This window comes from Barbatula barbatula, assembly GCF_947034865.1.
Source record: "Barbatula barbatula genome assembly, chromosome: 15".
In the NCBI taxonomy this organism is placed as follows: Eukaryota; Metazoa; Chordata; class Actinopteri; order Cypriniformes; family Nemacheilidae; genus Barbatula; species Barbatula barbatula.
Genome location: NC_136778.1, coordinates 4,567,548 through 4,591,679, shown reverse-complemented (window position 1 = coordinate 4,591,679; position 24,132 = coordinate 4,567,548). Strand labels below are relative to the sequence as shown.

The 24,132-nt window shown below is 37.2% G+C and overlaps 4 protein-coding genes across 6 annotated transcripts; 3 read left to right on the top strand and 1 right to left on the bottom strand.

Annotated features, from left to right (window-relative positions):
- The first annotated feature begins 177 nt into the window (after nucleotides 1-177).
- Nucleotides 178-2,905, top strand: slc35d3 (solute carrier family 35 member D3). Its single transcript, XM_079474660.1, has 2 exons — nucleotides 178-1,036; nucleotides 1,525-2,905. Exons 1-2 carry the CDS (start codon nucleotides 601-603, stop codon nucleotides 2,352-2,354), a joined length of 1,266 nt encoding a protein of 421 aa, XP_079330786.1. The 5' UTR covers nucleotides 178-600; the 3' UTR covers nucleotides 2,355-2,905.
- Nucleotides 2,906-4,454: 1,549 nt separating this feature from the next.
- Nucleotides 4,455-7,122, top strand: pbk (PDZ binding kinase). Of its 2 annotated transcripts, XM_079474657.1 has the most exons (8): nucleotides 4,455-4,604; nucleotides 4,762-4,835; nucleotides 5,034-5,127; nucleotides 5,207-5,346; nucleotides 5,559-5,728; nucleotides 5,808-5,937; nucleotides 6,016-6,195; nucleotides 6,280-7,122. In XM_079474657.1, exons 1-8 carry the CDS (start codon nucleotides 4,492-4,494, stop codon nucleotides 6,513-6,515), a joined length of 1,137 nt encoding a protein of 378 aa, XP_079330783.1. In that variant the 5' UTR covers nucleotides 4,455-4,491; the 3' UTR covers nucleotides 6,516-7,122. The 2 variants fall into 2 exon arrangements, with proteins under 2 accessions (XP_079330783.1, XP_079330784.1); XM_079474658.1 differs by lacking the exon at nucleotides 4,455-4,604 and having other exon boundaries at nucleotides 4,663-4,835; nucleotides 6,280-7,084.
- Nucleotides 7,103-10,845, bottom strand: esco2 (establishment of sister chromatid cohesion N-acetyltransferase 2). 2 transcript variants are annotated; one of them, XM_079474655.1, is made up of 11 exons: nucleotides 10,515-10,845; nucleotides 10,102-10,156; nucleotides 9,090-9,981; nucleotides 8,930-9,008; nucleotides 8,779-8,815; nucleotides 8,512-8,653; nucleotides 8,299-8,430; nucleotides 8,124-8,213; nucleotides 7,908-8,051; nucleotides 7,649-7,833; nucleotides 7,103-7,566 (listed from the first exon to the last, which is right to left on the bottom strand). In XM_079474655.1, the coding sequence occupies exons 2-11, from the start codon at nucleotides 10,143-10,145 to the stop codon at nucleotides 7,434-7,436; spliced, it is 1,878 nt and encodes a 625-aa protein (XP_079330781.1). In that variant the 5' UTR covers nucleotides 10,146-10,156; nucleotides 10,515-10,845; the 3' UTR covers nucleotides 7,103-7,433. The 2 variants fall into 2 exon arrangements, with proteins under 2 accessions (XP_079330781.1, XP_079330782.1); XM_079474656.1 differs by lacking the exon at nucleotides 10,515-10,845 and having other exon boundaries at nucleotides 10,102-10,233.
- On the top strand, nucleotides 10,650-14,006 carry ccdc25 (coiled-coil domain containing 25). Its single transcript, XM_079474659.1, has 9 exons — nucleotides 10,650-10,847; nucleotides 11,184-11,231; nucleotides 11,306-11,345; nucleotides 11,575-11,626; nucleotides 11,704-11,779; nucleotides 11,857-11,960; nucleotides 12,061-12,263; nucleotides 12,584-12,629; nucleotides 12,717-14,006. The coding sequence occupies exons 1-9, from the start codon at nucleotides 10,823-10,825 to the stop codon at nucleotides 12,744-12,746; spliced, it is 624 nt and encodes a 207-aa protein (XP_079330785.1). The 5' UTR covers nucleotides 10,650-10,822; the 3' UTR covers nucleotides 12,747-14,006.
- Nucleotides 14,007-24,132: the final 10,126 nt, after the last annotated feature.

Below are 24,132 nucleotides of genomic sequence, written 5' to 3'. Positions count from 1 at the left end.
AAATGGCTGTTTTTAGAACACTCTCCAAACAATTTAAATGTTAAAAGCTCCTTTATTTTAAAGAGTGCAGTGCAACGAACGACAACTTGTCTAATTCAAGTACAGCGCGTTATTGTTTATTTCTGACTACCTAGAAGTAAAAGTATAAAGTACATCAAAGTAAATGGATTGGCTGCAGTGGACAAATGGAAGGACACGGTGGGAGCTGCGGCGTGTGTCGCATTCATTCGGTAACCCCCAGCGCGAGTGCTTGTGTTGAGTAATTACGCAAGAGCGCAGCAGTGGACGCAGATCTCGAGTGCGTAACGGAGACGCCGTGAACCCCGAGTCTATGAGGACGTACTTGTTTAATACACAGACCAGTTGCTGTTTGATTTGTTTATTCTGGTTTTTAATTTCGCTCATTTATTTATGGGGACTTATTCCGGATGCATTTTGAGTTTTGTCAGCGCACCAAGGTCTTTTTGCCAATGTTGGGTTTTGCTTTAGTGCGTGAATAAACTCATTTTTGCATCCATTTCTGCTGGAGAGCATCCGTGTAACAGCTCCAATTTGGTCGTCTGCTTTTTCACCCTTCGTGCGAAGAATCTCAAGGGAGACATGGAAGTTTGCAAAGGACGTTTGTTGGGCATCTCGGTGGCCGTGGCGCATGGATTCTTTTCGGGCTCGCTTAATATCCTCTTAAAATTTCTCATCACGACCTATAGCTTCACGTATCTCACTTTAATTCAGTGTCTGACCAGTGGCACTTCGGCACTCACGTTGGAAGTGCTGAGGAGACTAGGCAAGATAGATATACCACCCTTCAGCTTCCAGTTAGTTAAAGTTTTCGCGAGCGTTTGTATTTTGGCAACGTTGCAGTCCACGTTAACCCTCTGGTCTCTCAGGGGACTGAGTTTACCCATGTATGTCGTGTTTAAACGATGCTTGCCTTTGGTCACGTTGGGCATTGGAGTGTGCGTTCTGAAGAACGGGATGCCATCACCTGGCGTTATAGTGGCAGTTTCCATCACAACTGGAGGAGCAGCATTAGCTGGTAAGATTGTGTAGTTATGTTTTAACACATATTTTAACATATTTAGGCTGATGAAATAATGAAACTTAACCTCTGGTGTGACTGTTTGGTTTATTTCGTTTTTTATTAAGAAAGTGGAACACTTAAAGGGAAAGTATACGCACAATGAATAAAGAATGAATTGTTTCATTATTTACTTACCATCATGTCATTCCAAACCTGTATGGCTTTATTTCCTCTACAGAACACAAAAGAAGATATTTTGAGAAACGTTTGTAACCAAACCCCACTGCCCCCCCCATTTTATGAGCACAAAATAATTCTCAAAATATAATTTCAATGACAACATTAAATGATGTGTTCTGTGTGTCACCATTGTTATAACCTCATTCCGCTTAATAAATTACAAGTTAATATGTTGGTAATTACTATGTCTTGTGGTTTATTGTGTGTGTTTTTTTACACATTTCTCATGCCGTTCTGTTTTATTTTTAACCATTTTCCTTCAGGGGCTGGAGATTTAACAGGTGACCCTTTCGGCTACGTAACGGGGGTTTTAGCTGTTATCGTACATGCCTCCTACCTGGTGCTCATCCAGAAAGTAAGTACAGACAGTGATTATGGTCCACTCACAGCCCAGTATACCATTGCAGTGGTGGCGTCTCCTATTCTCTTCATCTGCTCCATTGTAAGCATGGACGCCATTGAGATGTGGACATACGAAGGTTGGAAAAATCCCTTTATCACAGGCATCTTCTGTGCCAGCATCCTCATTGGTTGTGCCATGAACTTCACCACACTCCACTGTACGTACATCAACTCTGCCGTGACCACCAGCTTTGTTGGGGTGGTAAAGAGCATAGCCACCATCACGGTGGGCATGCTGGCCTTCACTGACGTGATGCCGACTAAACTGTTTGTGGTAGGTGTTGTGGTTAACACAGGTGGCTCCATCACCTACTGTGTGGTGAAATATTATGAAACCCAAAAGAAGTTGACTTACCAAGATATTGACGTTGCCAAGGATGAGGGACCGCCAGGAGAACCTTACGTGGAACCAACCAAGCCTGATGTAGATATGGAAGCTCTTCCCAATGATCTGGAGAGCATTCCGAATGGAAGCCTGATGACGTCGGCTGACGGCCAGGACCAGGGTCCTGTTCGTGATAATAAAGTCGCAGAGTCCATAGAGTTAGAAAGACCAGGGGTGACATCGGACAGCGAGCCTACGAGACAATCTTTGAGTGACAGTTATCTAGGGGTCTGGAGATCTGTTCGTGCCTTAAAGTTCCTAAAGAAAGACACTTTAATAGATAATATGGAGGTTCAAAGTCCTTGATGATTGGTTTTATGCTTGTCAGATGTGCATGTTAAGCATTGGTAAGAACCGATGGTATGTGAACAATTTTTGCCTTTATCTCTCCTGAACATGGTTTTATGGAAAACCTTTATTTTTTTAAAAAGGTCTGTTTGTACATTAGAGGGATCATAGCATTTTGGATGATGTGCATACTGTTAAAGAATTATAATTATAGAGTTATTTATTGATTTATCATAATGAATTGTTTGATTAAAATAACATTGTTTGCCAAAGGTAGAAAAGATGGAAATGAAAAAAGACGCAAAGTACATATATCACAATTAATTGGATTGTTTTTGAATGATCATTTGTTTTAATGCACGCAGTGTCTTTGCCTGTATATATTGTGTTTTGTCTAAGAATGCAATTCTTGATGAAGGCATTAAATTTTCCCTTTTGCATGTAGTATGCACTATTAATTTTTAATCTTTAAACCAAAATTGTGATCTTTGTATATAATTTTTAATAATATATAATACAAGCTTCCCACCTACTGCTTTAAATCGATAAAACATCTTTATACTACCCATAATTGTCTGTGATGATAAGGTTTGCTCAACAAAATAGCACAGAAATCTACATTCATGTGAAGGTTACTTTAAGGACCAGTCAGTGAAATCTAGCGGCAAGGTTGTGAATTGCAACAAACCGCTCACTCCATCCCTCCCTTTCGAAAGACTACGACGACGGAACATGTAAGGGGGCCCGCAGTGTATATAGAAAGAAATAGCTAATTCTAAGGTCATAAAAACATACCACTTCATTATGTAAGCTCTTTATACACCTCAGAAGATTTAGCTATGTATATTACATTGCATTTCTATAAATAGATCATCCCAAAAATGACACACTGGCCCTTTAAGTCAGTATCTTTAAAACAAGAACTTGCAGTACAATTCTTCTCTGCGGCTCTCAAATATAATGATCACAATACATCACCATGAATAGAGCAACATATTGTTAAACTGTGTGAATGAAGGAAGGAAACTTTATCTAAAACTACAGGGTATTAAATGTCTTCCATTCTAAATCCCTTTTGCCTCCAATTAACAGAGTAAATGTACACATACATCTCTTGTAAACCAGGTGCTTTTATTATGATTTTTGTGACAATAGATCCGCAGCAAAGGCACCGTGTGGCGCATTGTCTTGTTCATTTTGCTCGAGGCATTGTATGATAAAACAATTTGCCAGATAATATAACACAAGCCCTCAGAGGTAAACATATAAAAACTTAATGTCACGCTTCAAGCCGTGTGCGAAAAAGATGTTCTGCTTTGTGATTCTGTATTGTCACGTGAGTTTTTGATGAAGCATTTGTTTGCATTTGGTTTTGGCTAGTGATCCCATTCTTTATACGATATATGACCAGTGGAGGTATAATTTAACATTCAATGGTTCTGTGAGACTGTCAAACAGATATTTCCAGGACAGATTGTTCTATAGGTTAATGACGACAGCTATTTGCTCTCCAAACATGTAATGTTATGACAGTATAAAATACATGGCACCTGTGCTTTATCTGGGGTTACATTATGTCTTGAATAAGCATCAAAAAAGCCATTTTATGAATTAACTAATGCATCTGGGTCATTGCTGTTTTATAGAGCGCAATTCTCAGAGTCTTAGAAGGAAGGGAATTGCAAATATTGGTTAATCGGATTTCTTTGCTTAATCAGTGGGCCTACATTTCTTATCCTCCTACTCTCCACAGCCGAGTAGCTTTAAAACTGTTAAAAACTGCTGTTCGGTTATCAACATTCGGTTATCAACATTCTTCAAAAACAAAACAAAGAAAGCCGTACAGGTTTGAGATGACCAGAGAGTAAATTATGACAGAATTTTCTATATGTGGGTGAACTATCCCTTAAGTCATATTGAGGCCCATTTGCAGAAAGACTGCCTGGATGATATCGCGCCATCTAGTGAAGAAAAGTAGACCAAACACTGTCCGAAACCATAGACCAGTTAACCAAACTACAGGCACATTTAAACGTTTGCTAACAGTTTGTAGTTTTGTTTTCTTCGTGTTTAATATTTACTTTATTGTATCAAAATGAATAAAAATTATGAAGTTAGTAGGAACTGATCTGGAGAAATAAGCGAAAACGCGCGTATGTCATGTCCCTTTGCAGATACGGTAGTTTTACGTACGGGGTGTGACGTCAAACAAGTTGTTGAATTTGAAAGACGGGCGCGATTTTCAGCAGCTGTGACAGTTTATCTTTTGTATAATTCAAATTCTTTTCATTACTCGATATTTACTGTTATTTGTTTTATCGGCTCGTGTTTTGTTGTGTTCTTAATTATTAAGATTGTGTATAAAGATCGATGTTTTGATTTTCGTATAATGGCACCGTAAACAAATTCATCTTTCAACATTTAGGGAAATGGAGACCAAGAAAGAATCGCCGTGTGTCTTTAAAACGCCTTGCAAGCCTTCAAAAGCTAAAAGTCCAGGTAGAGTGATTTTTTTTAACGTTATATTTTCGGGATAAACGAGACGAGAGTTCATTGTGCTACGATTGCAAACTAGTTTCAGTTTTTAGAGGTTTCCTTGACATTGAAACAACTTTACATCCCATCCGCATGTGGTTGTTTGTTTATATGTTCAATATGATTGTAAATAATGTATTAAATGTGTAATTTGTTAATAAGCCAGTGCATGTGGAACCCCAGTCACCATACCAGCCTCTCCCTTTATGAAGAAGCTTGGCTGTGGAACTGGAGTCAATGTGTATCTCATGGACAGGTAGATGCTTATTTCATCCGCCATTTCGACTATATATTAGTGATATGGAAAAGTTAAAACTTACTTCTGTTTACATAAGGATGGGAAAGCAGAGTCATTCCCCTTGGGCTATTAAGAAGATCAACAGCAAGTGTGCAAAAAGTCAGATGAATGTCTACCAGAGGCGTCTGTGTGAGGAGGCGAAGATCTTAAAAGACCTGCACCACCCCAATATTGTTGGTAAATATCTCTTGCATCGAGTTCAATTTAGAATAATATTTACAACCCATTTACTTTTATAATCTAACCTTTTTCAGTTTATGCATCAAATCGTCGTTTGGATAATCTGCACCATAATTTGCGCCTATTAAGTCTAGTATTCACTTTTCAGCAAAGTCTCTGTTTATTTTATTCAGTCAGAACTGATCTATACTTTGTTTGTCTTAACTCAGGCTTCAGAGCTTTTACCACAGCAAAGGATGGCTCTAAGTGTTTAGCGATGGAGTACGGTGGAGAGCAGTCTTTGAACGATCTCATCGAGAAGAGGAGAGAGGACGGCCTTCAAGCGTTTCCAACAGCCGCCATTGAAAAAGTGGCTCTTCATGTTGCACGTGGATTACAGGTATGAATGTCAAACTTTCTTTTTTTTGTCATTGTGTAGTTTCACACTCCTACTAATGTGTGTTATTGTGTTTGCTCAGTACCTGCACAATGAGAAGAAGCTTTTGCATGGAGATATGAAATCATGCAATGTTGTAATAAAGGGCGACTTTGGGAGCATCAAAATCTGTGATGTTGGCGTATCTCTGCCACTGGATGAAAACATGCAAGGTAAACATTTCAGCATTATGTACATCCCTTTCTTTACTGAAACTTTTAGATGTTTCTAAACTTTTTTATGTTCCTCAGTGAGTGATCCAAAGGCTCATTACATTGGAACCGAGCCATGGAAGCCCAAAGAAGCTCTGGAGGATGGTGTCATTACGGATAAAGCTGATATATTTGCGTATGGGCTCACTTTGTGGGAGATGATGACTCTTTCTGTTCCTCACCTGGAGATGCTGGACACTGAGGATAATGATGATGATGGTAAAGTTTGGGAGCTGCTATTTCCTTCAGATAATTAATCACATTTTGAAGTGCTGTTATGACACATCACATCTTTTGTCTCAGATGACTCCTTTGATGAGGATGACTTTGATGAAGACGCATATTATGAAAGGCTCGGTACTCGACCACCCTTGGATTCATCCACTCTGGGAGGAGGTTACCAGAAGATTTTGGAGCTTTTCTGTCTCTGTACAGAGGAAGACCCTCACAAAAGACCCTCAGCTGCTCACATTGTTCAGGCTCTGGAATCCAACACCCAGCTGTCTGACAAAGGCAGTGAGGTTATTGTAATTGATTAATGGTTTATCTATATCCTTGTCCATCAAAAAAATATGGTTTTGCTATTTTTGTCTAATTTTACTTTGTAGACTGTTTCACATTGTAAATACTTTTCTGTTCAGCATTTATTCTTGTTACATACGTTTTTATCTACTTATGGACATACTATACTGTAGTGGTTGTATTTCTATATGAAATTGTCTGTATTTGAACTGTTGTCCTTTTGTAAAAATGAATTAGATTCATGAGTAGTTGACAGAGTTCATCATCTGAAAAGTCTTAAATTGTATAAAGGTCACATTGAGGACCAACAGGAGAAAGAGCAAATTTAAATTGAAAAACAAATGGTGTTATTTAATCTTATCTAATAAAAGGTATGTTAATGTATTGTAGCTAACATAAACTAGCTTTTTTTGTCTTAATTCATGCAACTACAATAGTTAATTGATCATTCATGTAAAATCCTTGTGCCTTGGATGTCCACATCTGCATTTTTTTTTTGAAAATGGAAAAACACTATTTTTTTAAGGGATTGAAAACTGTTGCCAAAGCAAACTATTAATGAAATTGAGAAACGGTCATCGTTCACAATGAAGTACAAACCAGGTTGATTAAAAACATTTATTTAAAATATATACAAAGTCTAAACCAAAAAATAGTTGGTTATCTTACAACAAGAGTTGTGGTTGGGTATCTAACAACATCTGATTGTTGAAGTAACGTTGACATTTTCCAAACAATTAACTTTTAGGAGCTGCTGGCTAAAAGAGCCAACATTTGTGCTTGCGTAGCTTTTTTTAAAACAAATCACATTTAAAACCTCAGTCTGTACAGTGAACAGATTTCTCAAACCCATCGAATGCAATTTTCTTGTATCTATTAAAAACATCCTCAACACAGACTTCAACAAATGTCTAAAACCTAGACAACATGTGTCTTTAAGTAACAAAGTTATACACCAGAAACGTTGGAGTCTCACAGTACTTTGTGGCAAACAGCTTTCCTTCTGGTGTAGGGTCAGAAAATGCAATTTCCTCTTTTGTCAAGTGACTTCCATACATGAAAGTCGTCCTGAACAGAAAACAAACAACAGTATTACACAAGTATTCATTTAAATGTTATCCATGTTATAAACATCAGTTGAGTTTGGTACCTGACGGTGTCCAGGAGACGTGTTGCGATGCTCTTACGTCTCATCAGACTGAAGACCCAGATACGGCTGACACCACAAATGGCTTTTTCGGGGACAGTAGAGCAGCACCAAGCTCTGTGGTGCTCCATAAAGTCCTCCCTGTTAATGTCTTTAGGGTTCTCGGTTTGCTCCAACACCCGAAATGCCTAGATGACACAAGTGCTTAGAACCTCACCTGACAGCTGACAAGTGAAAACCTCCATTTAACATGAATACTCACCTGTCTAATGTTTTCAGCCACCAGACAGCCCACCACCATTTTGTCACTGTTTATGAAGAGATAGGTTTTAGCCGAGCTAGGGCTACTCAGGGTCACCTGCTGGAAGCCCAGCTCACCGTCTGCAATACGCCTCACGTCATCTGCCTGGAACAGAGAAGTACTTTTAAAACATGCATGTGTGGAGATGAAAAAAATAAATGAGAATGAGCCACGGACCTTTTTAATTGCGTATTTTGGATCATCATGCAGAACAAGAATAATCTTTCCGTCCCAAAACTCTGCAACAACCCTCTCTTTTTTCCATCCCTAAAAAAGATAATGCTGTTAATACTTCATCCAGCATCAATATGTTTCCATAATCTAATAAGGACCGTTCTTTATTAAAGCTCACCACAAACTTGATTGTCTCCAGGAACCGCTGATGGAACTGTGTATGCTGGAAGTTATCCTCTGGACTGTCAATACTGTACAGCATGCCACAGGAACTGCATGTAGTAGCTCCAAACTGCTTTTGACCGGCATCCTGCATAGCACATTACATATCATCCAATATGAAATGAGAAACCAGACTTAATTCACACCATTAATTATACTTTTAACTTACAATGACAAGCTGGTTGTCTGTTTGTTTCTTTCTATCCCGTCTCATGACACTTCTCTCTTTGGCTTTAGAAGCAGGAGTAGCAGTCAGCGTGGATGGAGTGCTGCTGTTTTGTGGCGGTGACAATAACCCTTTTTTCTGTGATCTGAAATTAATTATAATAATGAGGCTAAATCAAGACCTTTTAAGAATAAAATGCTTTAATACTTTAAGCGTCTTTGTTTCACAATGTTGCAATAAGTTAATATTTGAAACCAAAAATCGTCTTACCTTTTAGAGCCAAAGATAGGATACACAGATGAATCTTCTAAGAACAAGAATTAACACTTTTAATATCAGGAATTGCCGTCTTTTAACAACAAACTTATAAAACATTTTTTTTAATTATGAGACAAAGAAAATGCAGATTTGAGCATCTTGCCTTCATCTAGCGAGCTGTTATGATCTGGTGGGGGTACGTCGGTCACATCAAACACTGAATCACTTATTACATTGGCCTCCTGGAAGACATTTTACAGGTTGAAACACTGGTGGCAAAAGCTTCACATCTGAAGTCATTAGATGAGGATAAAATAACCTACCTGGCTACCAGCTTCAGAGCAGAAGGATTGGTTAGGGCTAATGGATCTCCACAGAACCACCTTTAATTCCTTAGTAATGCCATGGACATCCGCCAGGACATGAGGGGAGAGTTGTGTGGGCACTGTCATTTTTGTTGAATCGGTGGCATCTTTAAGTGGCTTGTTAGGCACTTCAAGTCGTTTCTTCAAGAAGACAGCAAGACGGACCGGGGAATGTTCTCGCACCACCTCTTTCTCCTTCAAGGGTTTGCAAGATTTGGGTTTCTCATAGCTCGATGACTTTTTGAGCTTTGTGTTCTGTGCCGATTTTTTATACATTGATGTTGGCCTCTTTCCGGTGCCGAAGAAAGCTGCTCCCACAACAAGTTTGGGTTTGCCTTTAGACTTCATACTGCTGAATGTGATAGGTGCACGGACACTTTCCACCACGGCATTTGGTGGATCGGTTTTCCTGTCAGATGGACTTTGCCCCTTGGGTTCAGCAGTAAAGTATCCTTTCAGGTTAGACTGTGGCCGAGTGACTTTGACTTTCTGTTTAACATTTCTTTTAGGTTTTTTAACAGGATTTTCAGCAGCTAAAGGGGTTCTCAGTGGGTCTCTGCTAGGGACTGATGGTGGCGATTTTGCTTCCTTCAACTGTTTCCGCTCAAGAGGAGTGAGATATAGAGGTTTCTGCTTGCTGTAAAACGATCCGGCAGCCAATGGAGCTTTGCGTGGAGAGACTCGTCTCGTAATGTTTTCCAAAGACAATGTCCTGCGCATCTTTTTGGGTGTACTGGGAGACTGTGGCGAGACTTGGGTCTTCTGAGGAGATGTCAATGAGACGGGGATGTTCTCTTTCTGATGACTGGACCTTTTCCTCTGGTTTCGTATTTGCTTTTTAGATGGGTTACTGAAGGATTCAAATACAATATAAAGTAAGACTCATATAAAGTAGTTCACAGACTCTAAAAATGTTAACAAAAAACCCGTTCTTTTATTTGACAAACTGAATGACATAACGTTAACTTACCTCTCAACATCAGGAGAGCCGTGCTTTCTTTTTCGGGATAACATCTTCAAAACGCCTAAAACGAAGAACCAGATATCGTTTTTACGTATCACAAGATAGGTTCAGATGCTAAAGTCGACCTTTCAAATCTAAAAGCGCTAGATTATGCTACGAACACAGTATTTTAAGTACAAGTTACCGCGCCACTTCACAAACACACCACGATATACCAAGTTACCGGAACGTTAAATTAAATCTCTCATAACGCCAAAATAAACATGCAATGTCAACAATTGCCCAAAACAAAAGCTCACAAAAGATCTCTCAGTGACGTTCATTTTGTAGTCTATAAACATATCCAACAACCGATCGTCATCAAAAACTAACCACTCGTAACACTGCAAACCGAGTTAAACATTGATTAAAGAACTTACCGCGCACAATAAAGGAAAGTGTGCAGTTGTATTATTATAAAGCACTGATAACCTAAACAACTAATCTCCCTCAGTTTCTTTTCTCCCGCGGTCTGCTTTAAAACAACGCGCCAAACTTGTGTAACCCGCTAGTGGCGGAAACGGAAAGCGCGTATGTGTATGACAGCTTCCGGTAATGTGGTCAGAATGGATGGTGCGGATGGTACATGACATGCACCTTTAAAACAGATCAGTTTATCTGTCTGATGTGCTCGGTGTTTTGCTGAATCTGTAGTGTGGCCTTCTAAAGGTTGTGTCTCTGAGGAAAGATGGTGTTTTACTTTAAGAGCGCAGGTGAGTTGCGCGTCGTTTGTCTTTTGTTGTAAGACAAGACAAGACTAGAGCTGTGTTCGGTTTCGTGCGGCGCTGCGCATAGCGATCGACGGATGATGGTAAAGTACCGCGAGAACCTCTCGAAGGACAGCGCTCGCGCGGTACTTTGATGTCATACGATGATCGTTCTGCGCAACGCTGCTTGATGCTGTCAACAACGAGCACACGTTGTTTAGCTGTGAAGTGCGTGAACCTTTGACGCGTTACCTTGCGTTTTAGTTACCAGCGGTACAATAAAGCAAAATATGGTGTGATTTGTTATTAGTTATTTGTAATACCTGCTTCTGTCGTTTATAGTTGTCGAACCGCCCCATACAATCTACATGGGTAAAGACAAATATGAAAGTATGTACTGATCCTCTTATTTATAATATTTAACCGTCATTCTGTACGTGGATAGTAACCATTTTTTTCAATAGATGAAGATCTTATAAAGTATGGATGGCCTGAGGATATTTGGTAAGAAGAAATCTTTGCTTTTCCATTTAGCAGATGCTTTTAATAAACATTTATAAATTACAAATATGTAATTTATTTGACTACAATTGGGTGTTTCTGTCCGTTGAGCCCTTTAAAGCAAATGTGATTTGTATTTGTAGTGATGATAATCGTAAAAAGAATATAGTTACACTATCTAGACGTCTTCTAGTTCACGTGTATCTTCATGAATATTTCCGTGTGGTTCCAGGTTCCATGTAGACAAGCTATCATCTGCCCATGTATATCTCAGAATGCCAAAGGTATTAAGTGTATATATCTGTTCATGTTATGTTTATTATTTTGTTTGTACTGCATAATAAAAAAATGTTTTTGACAGGGTAAGACGATGGAAGACATACCAAAAGAAGTCTTGATTGATTGTGCTCAGTTGGTGAAAGACAACAGCATTCAAGGTACATGGACTGGACAATGATGACAGAATTCAGAATCCCAGAAAGATCCTTTGAGATTGTTCTATTTGTATTTACAGGTTGCAAAATGAACAATATTAATGTTGTCTACACACCATGGAGCAATCTGAAAAAAACTGCAGACATGGATGTCGGGCAGATAGGCTTTCATCGGCAGAAAGAGGTACAGAGAGACATCTTTTAGAATTTGCTTCAAGTCTTGTATAATTCTATATTTTCTTTTTAAATTTACGGTTGCTGATGATACACCACAATAACAACAGGTGAAAATTGTGGCAGTAGAAAAGAAAATCAACGAGATTGTAAACCGGCTGGAGAAAACAAAACAGGAACTTCATCCAGATCTTGCAGCTGAGAAGGAGAACCGGGACAGAGAGGAGAGAAATGAGAAGAAGGCTCAGATACAAGAACAGAAAAAGAAGGAGAAGGACGAAGTGAAGAAGAAGAAGGACATGGAAGAATTAAGGTACTGTGCCAGTAATTATAAATAGAAACAAAATTAAAATACACATCTGAACTTGCACTTCCCACATACTTATATGATAAAACAATGAAATGTACTTGTGTTGTTTTACTAAATATAAGCTCTCCGGGTATGCCTGTTGACGAAACAAAAACGTAATATTTTTTTAATAGAAGAAATAATATTTTTTATATCACAGTCAGAACTCTAACACATGTTATTTATTGGTGCAACTACTGAAAATGTAGTGTTTTGTCTATTTGCATTGTGTGGATCAACATTTATTTTCTGTTCTCATATTTAAAATCTGTTTTGCTTTATAGGAATTATACATCACTTATGCAGAGTGACAACATGACCACAAATGAGGTAACGTCCTTGCATCTCAATATTTTGTGGACAATATGATGAATGATTACATCTGACAGGTAATCTGTAAATCTGTTGGGTTTACAGGATGGCAATGATTCAGATGACTTCATGTAAAATTAATGTAATAGGTTTGCGACAAAGAAGAACCAACATTATTTCTTCCAGTATTTTTATGTTTGTCAGACATGTTCAGGGAATGTCCTGGTTCACTGGAGGCATTGGAAATGAATGAACTTGCCTTCTGTGTTTTAAAACCAGTTTTTGTGCCAACACAGCACCATGTCCGGACCTTACTGGAGCAGCTGGCCCAATAATTCCCCCTATTACAATAATGTTTTGTAAATGACAATAATAAGTCGATCGCTCGTTTAAAATAATTAGAAATCTGAATGTTTGAACAATTGTTTTTGGAGTTTTGAGAGTGAAGATGTGGAATGAGTTAGGTAAGAACTGATAAATGATATATCTTTCTGGAGTGATATAGTAATTAAGCAACACGTGATTACACAGTTTCCCTCTTTTGCTGTCCTGAAATAAAATACATTTTGAGTTTTTCAGTTCAGTATTTTTCTCTGGTTTACTTTCAACCTACAGTATTATTAAAAAATGTAGTGTCACTTGTTTGAAAGGTTTCTCGTGATCTTTAAGTTCAACCAAAAATTTAAATTCTATTATTTACTCACCCTCAAGTTGTTCCAAATCTGTATAAATGTCTGTTCTGATGAACACAGAGAAAGGTATTTAAAATAATTATTGTAACCAAATAGTTCTTGGCCACCATTGACAACTATGAAAATTGCTTTATAAATGTCTTTGTTCTGTTGAATTCAAAAGAAGATATTTTGAAGAATGTAGGAAAGCAAACAGTTCTGGGGCACTTTTGAATACTTATATTGAAAATTTTCCTACAACTATGGTTGTCAATGGTGACCAAGAACTGTGGTTTTGAGCATTCTTCCAAATATCTTTCTCTGTGTTTATCAGAAAAAAAGATTTGAAACAACTCTAGGGTAAGTCCATCATGACAGAATTTTTAATTTAGGCGTTAACTGTCCCTTTAAAATGGTTTAATATGAAGGTTTATACCTAACTGTTAGAAATTATTTTGTGAGCCAAAAATATAACTAGATTTTATTTTATTGGAATGTGAAAAAAAGACAGTTAATGGTGGAAACGAGTTAATGCTGTTTGAAATGCTGTTTGAAAAGCTCAGGGTGAGACCTCAAGTTGGATGTTAAAATTGAAAGAATTAAAATAAGAATCCCATATATTTTCCCATACTTTAGTGCAATTTCATCGGTTTGGTGAGTTGACTTGAAATGTGTCAAATAATGTGACTATTATTTTAAAAATAAAAACATAAGACTAAATGTTTGAACGGTAGTGGCCTACACATGATTCAGATCGATTTTGATTTCCAGAATTCAATATCAGCTAAACGTAGCGCTAGATGAAAGCAATACCAACGTCGTACACCAGATGGCAGCATTTCGCTGCAATCATTTAATGTAAATTCACATTGCTACATCAAGGTTTGATTTAACAGCTTTAAACATTTGTCTAAGCCTTTTATCTGTTTTAGGATTTGTGTGTTTTTCTGCTGATGATTAGAACGATTGCTTCTTTAAGGTTTAACTGTATATTTATTAAGCCCTTGTTTTTAAGAAAGGCTTTACACCTCATGTCATTACCTTTTTTACATTCATGCATTTGATTTGACAAATGCTTTTATCTCACAGCGACTTAAACTGCATGCAAGCTATATATATATTTATATGTAATATAAGTTCACAAAAATATTTTAATATAATTCAAGGCCGTAGTAAAGTGAGACCAAATCAGTTTACAATAATATTTACAAGATTATCCATGTTGTGGTTCTGCTGAGAAGCTGCTGACAGACCACATCCTAAAAATAGCAAGAACAGTTTCATGGTACAGACGGATAGAAATTAATGGAGTTTTTTTTACAAAAGTGGCGTCTGGGGACCAGGCTGGAAAATAGGACCTTGGACCACCTCAGATGTCCCTAGCTGGTCAGATGTTTCTGGTTTGTGTTTATAGGAAAAATTCAGTCACATTCTCTTTTAGCCAATGGAATGACTCTAGCATAGATGGGACCTTTCCAAGTACGCACTTACAGTAAATCACTTAAGCTAATTGAATTAAACTGGAAGTAACATTGTGTAAGTATAACAATATTATACTGAGATTGGTTTGTGGGGATTGATAAAATGCGATTCTTTCAGTAACTTCACACACACACGATCAATCTGTAAATGAATAGGAATAATTCTTAACAATAATAGCAAAAGGATTCATGTATTGCCTGTTGGACGGGCCGGCACATGTTACAGGTGTATCTTTGACGGATTGTGAAAGGTAACAAATAAAGTTAGGTAATCTCTTGTTTATTTTCATGGACGTTACTTTAATGGTTTATCAAATGTAAAAAAAGCCTTTTAGACAATATACTGTATATTATTAATAACTTTGTGAATTTTCTTGCTTTTTTCATTGCAAAATAACAAACTATGCAATTCAAACTAAATAAGACATGGTTCACCGCACAGTACTCTTAGAGAGAAAAAAGCAGCCAATAATGTAATGAAAAACTAACTGACTTTTTCAACATTGTTTTGTATTATGGCAGTTCCTGGACCTACTCATTGTGGCTAATGGATATTTTTATTCCACATTGGAAAAAAGGCCAATTACTGCACAAAACTCATTAAAGTCACCACAAATCTTGTCCATGAAGCAAGCAAACCCACATTTACTTATGGTTCACATTTCTTTTACCTTTTGTAGTTTTTCTCATTATTCTATGAGATGAGGGGATGTCATGCAACCTGTCCATGTGGTGCATCTATCTAATTTAGTCAGATTTAGATAAATCAAAGATGATTTTACTCCAAAATACCACGGGCTTGATTTGACATGCAAGCCTTCGATGTCAACAGCAAAACTACTTGATACTTGTATTGCATTTGTATACTTACAACACTTCATAATCATGACCTTTTGACCATTTCCAGAGTTTTGCATTGCTGTTTGAAAGACATAGCAGTTTATATCATCGTTTGGGTTATTTTCTCCTCCTGACAGTGCAGAGAGTATTCAATCAACCCCATGTGTACACCACATTTCCTCACATCGGAATGGCTAGTGTCCAGGCTGTTCACTGCCCCAACTTTTATGACCTTGTTTGCTTTTGTTGAAGGCTCCAGCTGGCCTGGCTTTTTCAGAAGACCACAGAGACACATCCCTTATAATTTCTGCGGTGATCTGCGGTTCTCTCTTCAATACGTGTGTGTGTGGTCTGTGCAAACAGTTGTGGTGGTGGTGTGTTTTAGCAGCCAGAAAAGATGTGAAGTGTAGCTGACAGAGCCTGGTTCACGGGCCACGGCTAGAGACCTTTTTTTCCTAAACATGAGGTCAATGGGGCAGACAGGTTATGTATGGCAGGCCCCCAGCCATACAGAGGAGGTCTAACCTGACTGTGACGGCAGATTGAATTGGACTTGCGTGTTTGGGTTCGAGGAAGTTTTCTCTTCTGTTAACATTAGCCATGCATCAGGTGTGTGAATATATGGTCTGATTGTCCATAACAAATAAAGCCAATTGCCTGGGGCTCAGTGACAAACACACGTTCCTTAAGGATTTAGTAACAGGATAAACTCTCCACACGACAATCGAGAGTAAAATGACAATAAATACAAAACATCAAAATAAAAAACAGGAGCAGAGTGAGCTAATCTGCATAATGTTTATGACGCGATTACAGAGGTGCGTTAGGTGATGTCAAATTCACCTCGTTTGCGCATGCTTGAAAGTTTCAGGATTATGGGTAATGCTGAATCTCAAAACAACGTAATGTTCATGTTACACCAAGAGCAGCCCATCTTTAGAGATAAAGAATTAACGTTGTGGGCAAACTATGGCATCAAAACGGTACCTTTCAGGAGCTGAAAAGAGAAAAAGGAGAAAAGCAGAAGAATGTTCTGCTTTACATTGTTAAATGCGTAAGTTAATGAGAGAGATGCCCATCACCCACTATAATTGAACTCACATGAAAAACGACTTAATCACACTATATTATTTACTATAGTAAAGAGTGGTAAAGTTCTTAGAAGCTATACTGGAGTCTACACGGTTTCAAACTATGCTATAGAAAATATTATAGTAGGCTACTATACAAGTGTTTTGTTTAATTTCAATTGTGTATTCAGTTTTGTTATTATTTATCATATTTATTTATATTTAATCTTCTTTTTTGCCTTCTTGATCACTTAGAGTTACAGTTGTTGCTCTCTAAAAACATTGACATCCGTCAACACCTGGCCGATCTTATTTTCACTATAAAAACAAAAAAACTTCCAACTTAGCTCTGTATACTGTGCTAGGCTATATGAGACCAGGTTTAAATTGCACTTTTGCTTTTGGTTGTCCTTATGTTGTCTCAATTGCTTCCATTGAGTTCCTCATCTGTTTTACTTTGGATAAATGCATCTGCTAAATGACTAAAGGTAAATGTAAATTCTGTTGAATTTGTTGCACTTAATAAACATTTATACACTTAAATATACATTGTAATTTGTGTGTGTTTTAATTCCAGTGGGGCCCATTTTCATGGTCTCGCCTAGGGCCCCACAACCCAACGAGCCGGCCCTGCCTGTAATTCATAATAATCGTCATCTGCCTTTTGTTTTAACAGTCCCTAAATATATTTGTTACACCCATGCAACCACAATAACACAGAACAGAGAAAAAAATAACAAAAAAATCTGATCCTCACTCATGGGGTCTATTCAATGCTAGGGGTCTAATGTTGTACTTGACTTCCGGCTGTATACCTCATATTGCTGATTCACTTCAGAGATCTCTAATACTGTGATGACACGATCAACAGAGACATACTGATCTGTTCAAGCACAGAATCCTCTGGCTCGTATGCAAAGCTTACATCAGAGGGTTCCTGCACTAGCATAAGATTTCCAGTCAAAACCTTATCTCACCCTGTTTTTACCACTGCAGCAAAACAAGCTTGAATCATCTTAAAGCAGTAGCTTGTTTTAAAACTTCCCTTCAAAAAATATGTTTATTAAAGTGTGCTATTAGTATATTTATTTGAACCTAAAATATAAAAGTTTCAGTCTACTTTTAATGTACAGTACTTCTCAAAAATATCCTTAAAATTGGAATTGTTGACAAAATGTTTAAATGTTCTTGAACTTGCATTAACTTTCCTGTGTATGAAGTGTGCAATGATTTATCAGATGAAGACATCATTAATATGCGAAATCTAAATAAATTTTCATGACTGATTACTGGAAAATAGTAATAATAACAGATAAATGCAGTGCAGCTACAACTTCATGGAAAAAGATACTTTGTATTGTAAATACTGGTTAGCATTAAAGTAACAAGTATAGTACATCTTTGTTCTTATTTAATTGTAGCCTATTAAATACTTTCACAGTGTTTACAGTTACACGAAGAATATTAATAATAAATATAAAAATGTATACCTAAATAGGGACATGGTACTGAAAGTGAAAAAATTATATATAAATATAGTAAAGTATTAGAAGTTTAATTTAAAGAAAACTTACAAGTATTAAAACTAGTAGCTTACAGAAAACATACTTCATACTGCCGTAAACTAAAATAAATGCTACAAGTAATGAAAACTGTATATCAGTTCACATGTACTGTAGTGAAGTTGCACAAATGAAAAAGAAAACATTTCGTCCCGAGTTGAATTGAATAGCGCATACTACTTTACTACTAACGCATTGATAATATTATCCTTATTACGTAAACTTAAAACATACTTGAAACTTCCTTACATATACTTAATCAATTGAATTTGAAGTATACATATTAGTTGTAGGCATGATAGGTGTAGTCTAAGATGGTGTTGTCTAAAACTAGTAGGCCTAACCGACTGGTTTAAGCTGAGTGAAAGTTTTATTATATCCTCACAATCTTAAAAACGTGAAGGATTGTTAGGATTGTTAGTAGGGCACAGCAAAAAATCCGCTGTCAGAGACGTTTTTGTAGAGATACGCTCGGAGCAGGTCAGGCATGTGTGGAAGGCTGAAGAATGTGTGTGGATTGCACCAGAGGGAGCCATTAAATCAAGGTCATGTGATGCTTCCCATCAGTCCAAAAACTCTTGGCTCTGTCACTATCCTTTGCTATAATATTCACTCGGGAGCCAAGTCATATGATTCTAGATCTTTGAATATAAGCCCAGGAGGAACCGTAGCGCTTTACACCGCTTCTTGCAACCGGGCCGTGAACTTTTCTTGGCTTTGTGTCAACTTTAATTTTTTTTAATAACCAGTATGCCTTGTAATGTAACAAACACGATAACACAGATATGTTCTGAATTTACCGACCATTTGAAAAACAAAGATGCTCAATATTGCTGCTGTTTTAAAAACAGTGTCTGTAATGTTCAATGGACCTATTTAAACTTAACGTGAACTTTACTGATGTTTCTCCAATTTTCATTTTTAAGAAGTCTGTCCTGGAGGTGTGGTTTTATTCCCAGAATGAGGCTGTGGTTGAGGGGTCGTCAGGGGGTGGTGACAATATAATCTCAGTGGTCTGGAAGTCATTCTGTACTTGTAAAAATGAGCTTGTTTATTTTTATCTGTTGTGAAATAAACCTGCTTTATTGTGGTCCAGTTGAGATGCTGTTTCAACTGGTTAAATGACTCCTCTTTGGTTCAGGCCTCCTTTGACTTGTAAAAAATGACTTAATTCTGATGCATGAAATCCAGTGTCTGTATTTTTATAGTTTTGCTTGTTTAACCGCATTGGTTATAAAGATTTTTCATTTCACGCAGAGCCTGTTAAATTGTTTCTCGTAATTTTGAAAACAATAGTCAAAAAGGATGTCTGATGTTTGAAAATCATGCCGGTTTCCATGTGTTTTTCATCAGTAATTCTTTGGAAGTGTTTTCAGCTTCCACCATCAGTTACACCAATGTCATGAAAATTCGTTTTCTATTGTTTTGGAATGTCTTTATTAAAGGTGAAAACTGTAACCTTTGCCTCTTTATGGCTCTTGTGAATGGGGTGAGGAGATCTTTTATGTACTTAATTGCTTAACATTGTTTTGACCCTTAAAAGATGTGGATGGCAAATTTTCATTATTTTAAATAAGATTTTATTTTAATATCAATTCGTTCTTATAGTAAATAAATGTATTTAACTCCTTATAATTGTCATGACAAACCAGCTAAAGAGTGGTTATGTTCTGACTAGCATACTACTGCTTTTTAGTTCACTTCACATACATGATTGATGACAACTTTTCTTTTTTATCAACTTTTTTTATTTGTATATGTTTTGCCATAAATCAATATCTTTGGTCACCCTTTATGTTTGTCACTGGGTTTTGCAAATGTCAAACCAATAGAAGGTATTAAAATGTGCTTGTCAACTTTGACAACACAGTATTTAATAATTGAAAAAGTACAGTTTTTTCCTATTCCTAAAAGCAGCAAATCTGGACATCAGCGATTTCAGAAGGACATCAATTATATAAATGATCTTAAAGCATGAATATAAAAGTTAACCTGTTTAATCCAGAGTCATTTCTGTCATTAGCGCTGTTACTTTTACTTTACTATTCCTCTTATGCAAACATTTCTGCTTTGTTTTGTATTATCCGGTATAACCTTCGGTTCAACCTCCCTCTGGTTAAACTCCAACATTGTGATGGATTTATCAATGACTTTCTGCTGTATTTTGACCGTTTTTACACCGCTGTTTTGAATTGCTTGTCATTTTCCACTCAGCTCGTTGTTTAACAAAGACACTGGCTCGAAAACAAGTTTGAAAACTTGTTGGAGTTGATTTTGCTCTGAAATGTTACACCACACCATGACAGTCTCTGTTGGGCAACATTTCCCAGCTGTTTCTCTTTAACACGCTCGGATAACATGCGACAATATGAGTGGTAATCATAAAAATTAAAGCCCCATTAGCTTTGGTTTCCATTGGCTGTGGCACCTTGCAAGTGTGCAAACTCCCCAACACGGCACGTTTCCTGCCCCTCCTTTACCACGCCATCTGGTTACTTCCAAAATGTGCAACTCATACAATGAATATAATATGTTTTTCACTGCCCAGCCCTAGTGCAGAGGAACCCACAGCTGTAGTAACGGCCCTTGACCCCATTCCCCGACACACAGAGTCTCCATCTGGACCCTGTTAGCTATACATGCCCCTCAAGTTCTGCCGCTCCCTGAGAGCTCCTCACACGCAACCGCAGATGAAGACTCAGCAAAAGAATCAAGACCCTCTAATGTTTTTCTAATTGTGCTTGGATCTGCTTATGTGCTCGTATTTAGAAACGCCTCCATGGTCTCCATTTTGGCTCATGTGGGGGCCGTGTTTGGATTTACAGTAATTGGGTGAAACAACAACTTCAATCTTTTGTAAACTCTTTTGGTATCCAGAGTCATTGGGGTTTTCACATGTTTTAATAGTGCTAGTCACAGCTAATGTTTTCAAAGCAATGTTAGAGGTTAATTGTCTAAAATGAGAAAATATTTTTAACTTAATTCAGTGCTATAGCTCACTTACAATGGAAGTCTTTGGCATGATGCATTGAACGAGGATAACTGATTAAAGAGACAGCTCACGCAAAAATAAAATGCAGTCATCATTTATTCACCCTTATGTTATTCAAAATGTTTATATGACACATTGTTCTGTGGTTTTCCATACAGTGGAAGTCAACCGAGTCCAATGTTGCTTGGTTACTAACTTTCTTCAAATATCTTCATTTGTGTTCTGCAGAAAGTCAAACAGATTTAGAAGGGCATGAGGGTGAGTCAATGATAAAAGATTCAGACTTTTTCAGAGGCTTTTATTCACGTCAAATAGGCAGCACATAAATAACTCAAGCGAAATACTGATGATGCAAAAAATCTAAGAAATCCAATCTAATAAATCTAGATTGAGAGAATTTAATTCTGGTCTGAAACTCAGCTAAAACATGTCCAATATCCGAATCAAACATTTGGCGTAGTTTGGTGTTCATGTGCTAAGCACATTTCAATTACATTTAATTATTAAGGTGGACATATTTTAAACTCATGATAGAAAGAAATAATTTTGCTTGCTAATAAAACAAACAAAAAAACAATAGTTAAGAGGCAAAGAAACAATGGAATACCTGGTTAGAATTAGTTTAGCGGCAGAACCTGCTCTGGCAATCTGCACTTCAAAGGGGTCCAAGCCAGAAAACTACGGATCCTCCAAGACCATCTTTGAGGATATTAACACAGTGAAAGTCAAGTAGAAGACACAGATGTATTTTATTTTATCTTCTAATTTTATCTAAATATGGAGGCACATACTCTTTATATTATCTCATGAATGAGTCCCCGAAATAACTTAATATTACAGTTCAAAGGATAGGTTAAAGCATTATTGAATTAAACTTGATTTTCTGGACATTCCAAGCTGTTTTTTGTTTGTTAAGAGCTTCTATTCTCTATTTAAAACCTAACCCACCCTTGTGTACTGTTGATGACATACCAGAGTTTTTAATACAATAAATCATGCAGCATCCTCTGCCAAAAACCCTGAGCTGGTGGTGATTGTTTTGAGAAAAGCATTTCCTCCATATGGTTTTAATAAGGAGTATTTGAGTCCGTATCACAAAATCCATTTAAATATGGTGTGTTCATGTTTCATAACATTTTATTTATTCGTCTTAGATTAAATTGTTTAGATTCTTTGATTTAACAGAAACAAACAAAAATGTTTATTTTGATTTCTCATAACTTTCTCATAATGAGTGTACGGCTAAGTTAGAAACGTTTTTAAATGAGAGCTTTTGTACTGCAGGTCACTAAACATGTTTTTAGTTATGTAACAAATTCTCCTGCTCCTGTAATTTGAGTGGTAAAGTTGTCCTTCAACAATACTAATAGGGAGCCAAGAGATGTTGCATTGCATTGGAGTAAATCTCTTTTTTTCTATGTCTGTCCAGGGGTTCTAGTTCTGTCTGAGCAGATTTTGAAATCTCACTGAGAATATTAGATGATAGTTTTGGTTTATAGTGTATTGAGGTTTATGTGCAAACAATTCCCTAAACACTGGCTAAAAGTTTAATGTCGTACTGAGGCTGTCAGTTAATAGGACCCAGGATGAAATTAAAGGTGTGGTCCCATACACCCAGCATTGTAAAGAGAAGCTCAACAGGTCCCCCTCCCCAGCATCCCTGGTTCTTCAGCGTGCACTTTATATCATGACAGGTTTCTAAATGATTCCATCACACACAGGTTCCAGACAAGCCATATTGTTCCCTTGACGCTACACTCAAGTAAAGAGACTGTTTGCATGGTGAACATGATAAAGAGAAAGTTTTCTGAAACAGTTCAAACCGCTGTGCTATACAAATCTGTATTACACTCACTTAATGAGGCCTGCAATATTTCTGCATCGATTCACTTCAGAAGACCTTTGTTAAGACCACAGAGCCATGTCAAGACGTTCCCTGATCAATGGATGGACTTTTTGGAGCTTCAAAATTGTGTCCCCACCTATTCTACGCTTGGAAGAAAAATTATACATGGTATTATAACTCCGTTTACATTATTCTAAAAGAAGAAAGTCATAGTCCGTAAGCATGTCTTGACGTTGAGTTAAACATGGAGAAACTTAGCTTTAAAGGGATAGTAATAGTTCACCCATTAATGAAAAGTCTTTCATCATTTACTCACCCTCTTGTCGTTTCAAACCAGTTTTAACTTTCTATTTTCTGCAAAACAGAAAAGAAGATATTTTGAAGAATGTTGGTAACCGAACAAAGGTGGTGTAGACTTTTTTGACATAATATGTTTGCTTAGCCTCAAATTTAACTTGTATGAAAAACAACACAATTGCTTGTGCTGAAAAGTTAGCATACAGACAACAAATGTGTTCAGTTTCCAACAATACATGTATGTCCATGTCATTATAATTCATACTATTCAATCCCTTGTTTGGATAGTTTTCATATAGGGTCAGCCCACACAAACTCACTTCAGTGTTCTTATGGCACAACAAGTCTAATATACTTCCCTTATGGTTCAGACATTTTATTAAATATCTAAGTTACTTGCATGAAATGAATTCCGCATGCAGGAAAAAGATGTTGGCCGGAGCGACTGGCGCTAAACATCTGGCGCAGTTTATTCTGGCAAGTCATATGTTATTCAGGAGAGGGAAAACACGACACCCTCTAGCTTTTCATTTTTCTAATTTCAATCTCAAAGCACAAGAAACAAGTATCTGCTACACATTGTAATGTATACCGTGTCTTGGGGACATGCATTCTGTTTGACAGTGACCCCCCCAAGTTATTTTTCTCTGGGTCTGTGACTTTCCAAGACTGTCAGTTCTGTCAAATCAATTTATCTTTGTAGATCTGCTCTTACACAATAGGAGGCCAGGGCTCAAAATCTCCAACAGAGATGTACAAACA

Excerpts from the sequence above, each read along its gene's own strand:
- slc35d3 (XM_079474660.1), top strand. The coding sequence starts at position 601 with ATGGAAGTTTGCAAAGGACGTTTGTTGGGCATCTCGGTGGCCGTGGCG. Across the intron at positions 1,037-1,524 it reads TGGAGGAGCAGCATTAGCTG|GGGCTGGAGATTTAACAGGT; the intron begins GTAAGATTGTGT and ends ATTTTCCTTCAG.
- pbk (XM_079474657.1), top strand. The coding sequence starts at position 4,492 with ATGTCATGTCCCTTTGCAGATACGGTAGTTTTACGTACGGGGTGTGAC. Across the intron at positions 5,729-5,807 it reads ATGTTGCACGTGGATTACAG|TACCTGCACAATGAGAAGAA; the intron begins GTATGAATGTCA and ends GTGTTTGCTCAG. Across the intron at positions 5,938-6,015 it reads ACTGGATGAAAACATGCAAG|TGAGTGATCCAAAGGCTCAT; the intron begins GTAAACATTTCA and ends TATGTTCCTCAG.
- esco2 (XM_079474655.1), bottom strand. The coding sequence starts at position 10,145 with ATGTTATCCCGAAAAAGAAAGCACGGCTCTCCTGATGTTGAGAG. Across the intron at positions 9,982-10,101 it reads GGCTCTCCTGATGTTGAGAG|TAACCCATCTAAAAAGCAAA; the intron begins GTAAGTTAACGT and ends TGAATCCTTCAG. Across the intron at positions 8,214-8,298 it reads TGGAGACAATCAAGTTTGTG|GGATGGAAAAAAGAGAGGGT; the intron begins GTGAGCTTTAAT and ends TATCTTTTTTAG.
- ccdc25 (XM_079474659.1), top strand. The coding sequence starts at position 10,823 with ATGGTGTTTTACTTTAAGAGCGCAG. Across the intron at positions 11,232-11,305 it reads GGGTAAAGACAAATATGAAA|ATGAAGATCTTATAAAGTAT; the intron begins GTATGTACTGAT and ends TTTTTTCAATAG. Across the intron at positions 11,780-11,856 it reads GAAAGACAACAGCATTCAAG|GTTGCAAAATGAACAATATT; the intron begins GTACATGGACTG and ends TTGTATTTACAG.